This window comes from Talpa europaea (genome assembly GCF_964194135.1).
Source record: "Talpa europaea genome assembly, chromosome: 12".
Taxonomy (NCBI): Eukaryota; Metazoa; Chordata; class Mammalia; order Eulipotyphla; family Talpidae; genus Talpa; species Talpa europaea.
Window position 1 is genome coordinate 78,251,586 of NC_140079.1, and position 5,670 is coordinate 78,257,255.

The 5,670-nt window shown below is 58.8% G+C and overlaps 1 protein-coding gene across 1 annotated transcript; it reads right to left on the bottom strand.

Annotated features, from left to right (window-relative positions):
- Window positions 1–533: 533 nt before the first annotated feature.
- Window positions 534–5,408, bottom strand: LAT2 (linker for activation of T cells family member 2; the record flags this gene model as incomplete). Its single annotated transcript, XM_084250143.1, has 8 exons — window positions 534–693; window positions 1,173–1,203; window positions 1,294–1,329; window positions 1,643–1,677; window positions 1,841–1,901; window positions 2,046–2,089; window positions 4,835–4,874; window positions 5,306–5,408. 8 exons carry the CDS (start codon window positions 5,406–5,408, stop codon window positions 603–605), a joined length of 441 nt encoding a protein of 146 aa, XP_084106269.1. The 3' UTR covers window positions 534–602.
- Between the last annotated feature and the right edge of the window lie 262 nt (window positions 5,409–5,670).

Genomic DNA, 5,670 nt, shown 5'->3' on the forward strand with positions numbered 1-5,670 from the left:
CCCTCATTGCCCCACAATGGTAAGTGGAACCCTAACTACCACTCTGCCCAATACCCCAGATATGGGGCCCCTCCCCAATTTGAAAGTGGAGGGAGGAGGAAGAAGCCCCCCTCCCTGCTGTCCACTGTGCCTCATCCCCACCCCAGCACAGGAGAAGCCTGCTCAAGAAGCAGCTGCACCTCCTGGGACTATGCACCTCCCAGCAGGTGCCCATCCTAGGTCCTCAGTTTCTCTTTTGTAAAGCAATGGTATTAAGGGCCTAAGGACCCAGGGCCTTCAGAGCTTCCAGGGCTCAGCATCTGTTAGCAAGACTGCCCCTTCCAGGACCCCCTCCTCCCCATATTTACCCAGCCCTGAGGGGTGCCTGGGTTACAGGGACCCCGCCCCTCCCCTCCCCCCAGCTCCTTGTCTGTTCCCTCTGTTCAGTCCTCTCCTTTCCATACATCCTTTCCTTCCTCGTCCCCTTGGTGCCGCCTGCGTGCTGTCCTCCCTCACCTGCCCCCTCTCCACCACCCAACCAAACCGCAGCCAGGGCTGTCTTCCTTTCCCCTCCTCCTCTGGCCCTAGGAATGTGGCTACTACTGCTAAGCTCAGCCACCTCCTCATGCCTCCCGCCCCTCCTGATCTACTGTCTCACCTTCCAGGGCCTTCCGGCACTGCCCCCAGTTGTAATAGTCCATGGCAATGGGTTCTCTGGCAAGAAAACAGACACATCACCAGTGGCTGGGCAGGCCCGTAGTTGGGTGGGGACTTCATAGGGGCAATGAGGCAGGGACGCTCCAGCCTGAGGTCTGTGGGCCTCCAATCCCCTGGGCCTGAACCACCCTGGGGCTAAGGCGTGGCCGCTTCATCCTGTGAGCCTGCCAAGTCTCCACTTAGCCCAGGCCTCCATTTGCCCATCTGTGAGATGAGGAGACATTTTGAGGTCCTTCTTCTCAGAGGTACCGGCTGTCCATGTAACTTGTTTCTCTGGGTGATGCAGGAAGAGTTTCCGCCCCTCTGGTGTTTCCACCCCTCGGAACAGAGCTGTATCCTTGCCCACCCAAAGCCATGGCTGTCTGGGGCACGACAAGGCTGCCCAGAGCATCCGGCCTGTGAGTTCAAGTGCAAGAGGAGCTTCACCAATGAGGAAGCTGAGGGCAGGGGGTGGGTGTGGGGAGGAGGCCACTCACACATAAGCGGCATCTGACCCAAGTCGGCTTCCTGCAGGAGGAGACAAGAATTAGACCCGAGCTTCAGTCAGTGAGCCCACTATAGCGTCCCCTCCCCACCGCCTCCCCAGAGCCTACCTACCTTTGCGGAAGTTCTGGTACCTGGGAGACTCAGATCCTGGAAGAAAGGTCAGGGCCATTGTTTTTCCCAGTTCCTGCTCCCCTCCCAGCCGGCCATGGGCTCTGGCCACCCAAGGAGGGGTTTCCATCCTGAGTCCCCAGGTTTCCACCTGCTCTCTGAACCTCTCCTACCAGGCCAAGCCCATCTGGCTCCCCCCCAGTTTCCCTCTGCAAAGCCCCCTTGTCAGGTCTGGCTTCCCTGACACCCAGTGTCCCCTTCAAGATGCCTGTCCCACTGGGTGCTCTTCTGTCTCAGGCCTGCCTCACTCCTGCCCCCCTCCCCGCCCCCGCCCTGTCCAAGGGTCACTTACCCTCAAGGCTGGGGGAGAACAGCAGCTTTTCCTTCCTGCAGGGGGGAGGGTGATAGGGGGTGAGAAGGGGCCATTGGGGACAAGGCTGAGAGTCTCTGGGGTTCTGAAAGCCACAGCCCACAGCCCACAGTGGGGCCCTCCTCATTCCCCTGTGGGGCTGTGACCCCTCTGGGCACAGGACAGGGGACTCCTTCCTACCTTGCAGATTCTGCATCAGGGACCATGTCCATCAGGGACCCTGCATAAGCCTGCCTGACCACTGCAAAGGACAAGGGGTGTTGGCTGGGTACCCAGGCCAGCGCAGTCCCCTCACCTCCTCACTGCACCATATTAGCCCTGTCCGCAGCCTCGGGGAACTTTGATACCCCCCCCCCCGCGCCCTCCCTTCCTTTCGGGGACTCACGGGAGTAGGTCCCGGCCACGGCAAAGCTCTGTTGATTCTCCTGCCTGGAAACACACGGGGCTGTGCTGAGCCAGAACCTGGCCTCCCACAGCCCAAGAGACAGAGGGACAGAAAGACAGACGGGACGAGGAGCAGAGCGGGGAGGGGCAGACCAGAGCGAAGAGGAACCGCCACCCGGGGTTGCAACTCCAGGGCCCCTGGTGCCTCCATTCTCTGCTGCTCCCCACCCTCCCCATGGGGTTCCCACTGTGCTCCCTGGGCTCTGGGCGCCAGCCACTGCCATCAGACCCACACCCCGACAAGCCCAGAGAAGGTCCAGAGAGTCTGTGATCAGAACTGGAGAGATGGCCCTGAGATTCTGGGGCCTCAATGTTGGCTGCTCAGGGACTCAGGGGTGACTCAACCAGGAGTGAAAAAGGGTGCCCTCCTGAAATGATCAAATACACTGTTCGCTCCCAAATAACTGCCGTGGCAACTTCAAGGTGTGCAGGCACAGCCTTATCCCTTCTTCCTTTGAAATAGAACCCTGGCTTTTAGGTAGCCACGTGCAGCCACCTAAAATACTGTATTTCCCAGTCTCCCCTGCACTAAGTGTGCCCGTGCAATTAGCCTCTGGTCAATGACATGCAAGTCAAGGCTTTTGGGAAGTCCAGGACAACTGAAAGGACATTTCCAACTGGGGTACATCCTGTCGGCCCTCCCTTCTTTTTTTCCTACTGCCTGGAATGCGGAGAAGAGGGCTGGAGCTCCAGGTGCCATTTTAGACTATGAATGGAATGGAAGCTACCACTAAGATGGTGGAGCAGGTTAGCTAATCATTAAAGCATTTTCGGGGCCTCCCTGGTGGCTCAAGGGTTAAAGTCTCAGCACCATCAAGCTATGGCCAACCACTATAGCATGAGTTTGATCCCCGGCCAGGGAGCTACCCACATGGCGCAGCAGACCTCTCCTGCCTGGCCCGCTGCTCCCCTCAGCAGTGTACTTCCGTCAATCTGCCTGTTCTGTTCCCCACTCTGTCTCTGGTGAATCCTCTTACCCGCGCACCTCTGGCCTACACCCCTGTTCTTTTCTTTAAAAAAAGATTTTATTTATTTATGCATATAAGAGCTGGGGTGTAGGCCAGAGGTGCGGGGGGTGAGAAGATTCACCAGAGACAGAGTGGGGAACAGAACAGGTGGAGTGACTAAATTACACTGCTGAGGGGAGCAATGGGCGAGACAGGAGAGGTCTGCTGTGCCTTGTGGGTCACCTCCCTGGCCGGGGATCGAGCTCGTGCTGCAGTGGCTGAGGATAGCTTCATAGTGCTGATGCTAAACCTCTTGCGCCACCAGGGAGGTCCCCGCCCCAGTTCTTGTATGCATTAAAAAAATAAAGGCATTTTGGACTCCTCTCCCGGATAAGACTGGATACCTGCCTCAGGCTTCCAGGGCTCCCAGGGAACTGGGGCTTTAGGAAGGATGCCTTAACTCTACAGGGGAGAATCAGGCATGACTTCCTGGAGGAAGCGATGCAAGAGCTGGGCCTGGTGCACAGCAGTAATTTCATGCAGATTGGCAGGACTGGGCCCAAGGGAGACGCAAGGGCGTCTCCTCTCCCACTTTCTCCCACACGAGCAGGTTTAGCTTCTGACTCTGAAAGTTTATGGTTCGAGGGTCAGTTAGGGACCTGGGGTGATGAGGGACTGAGGGAGGAGGAGGAAAAAGGAGATGGAGGAGGCCTGCCTTGGGGCAGGGGTGTGAAGGGCCAACCAGGGGAGCCCGGCGCACCCCTGATGGAAGCTGTGGGCCGGTGAGCCAGAAACCTAAGTGGCCAAACAACCCTGTCAAGGTCTGGCCCTGGTCTCAGCAGTGGGCACCAGATGGGAAAATTCTATTTTCAAATCTCACTGTGGTTTTTCAGTTGCAAAAGGAAATGAGAAATGGTGTATGCACACATTTGTACATGACTACCTGCCCAGCCGTGCGCACAAGCGCAGTGTGTGGAGAGGTGCACGCATGAGCGAGTGGGAGTCAGAGGGCATGCGGGCGGGGTTAGGGGTCCCTAGGCCCGAGATTCGTCACTCCTACTCAAGGCACGGACACCCATGGCCGATGTCCTCATGCCCAGGATTGTCTGTGGGCCAGCCCGCACCGCCGCCGTCTGCTGTGTTCAGCGTGGCTGACCCGCCCCTACCCCTGGAGAGCCAGAACTCCCTCCTGCCTGGCCCCTGCCGCTCTGCCTGGGGTCAGTGATCTGCTTCCTCTCCCTACCTCCTGCTGCACACAAGCCCCTGCTTCTAGATCTCAGAAGAGGCCCTTTGGCCCTTAGGACAGCGGCCACAGCCTCTCCCACAGTGAAGCCCCTCCTTCCCTATGCAGCTCATCTCTCCAGACACGCCTGCGTATGCCACCTGCACCCTGGAAGACAGTGTCTACCCCGGTGCTGTGTCTCTGACTGCCCACCTGTTCTCTCTCTCTGGAATGTCCCTTTCACCTTCTTTGTCTCTTAAAATCCTCCCCAACTCTTGCATCAGGCCTCCCCTGACCCTCCAGGGCACATGCGCACCTCCTTCCCTGGGCTGGGGTCAGAGGCTCTCTGGAGATGCCCCTGGGCATGCCCTCTTCCCACCATCCTCCCTGACCAGGACGGACTGCCCCAGGCACCCCTACCCTCTCCCAACTGCTGGGGCCCACTTGAGCCAGACTAGAGGAGGTATAAGTGATGGGGTGAGGGATGGGAAGTGCCCACCCCATGGGGTCACCCACACCCAGGGCACACACATCCATCAGGCTGGGGTCTCAGGCACTCACAGGCTATTCTGCTCATAGATTTTTTGGGATTTCTTCACACCTGCAAGAAAAGGCTCGGATGAGCAAGTGTCTGAAGCAGGGTAGAAACTAAGGTCCGGGCACCCTCTTCTTGTCTCGTCTAGTCTCCCCCGTGCCCTGTGCTGGCCTTAAACAGCACATGGGATCTGAGCCGCCAATCACTGTGGGGCCCTGACACTGACCAGGTGTTTGCTCACCACCTACACAGGACGGCAGAGCACAGAGAAGGTGGGTACCCAGGGCAGGCAGCCTGGCCTCCTCCAGAGCAATGTCCCTTGGTCCCAGACACGAGTCCTTGACCCAGAAAAACCCGAGGCCCCAGTCTTCCGGGACGGCCCTTGGGGTTCATCTCTGCCTCAAGAGGCTTATGAGATCGTTCTTCCGTCCAAAGCAGGCCCGGACCCAGGAGGGTCATCGTGTCTGTGACCCCTGCCCCCACTAGCCAGACTTTACCTGGGCGGGAGCAGCGCACACACAGGCTGGCCGCCACCCCCAGCAGCAACAGCAGCAGCAGCAGAGCGGCCCCTGGCCACAGCAGGTGGGCGTCCGCATTCATGTCCGCTCCTGGCCACCCTTCCTGCGAGACTGTGATGTGGGGCGCTCTGTGGGGGTTGGGGGAGAGGGAACTGCAGGGTGACCTCTCGAGGCCTCTTGAGTTGTGTTCAGCCCCACCCCCACCCCCACTCCGCCCTCTTCCCTATCTGGTCCCAAACCCAAACCCCTGACCCACAGGGCCATCGTCGCTTAGTGAGTGTTGGAGGGTTCTGGAGACCCACCACACAGTACCACACGCACCTGCACACTCCCATACACCCTTA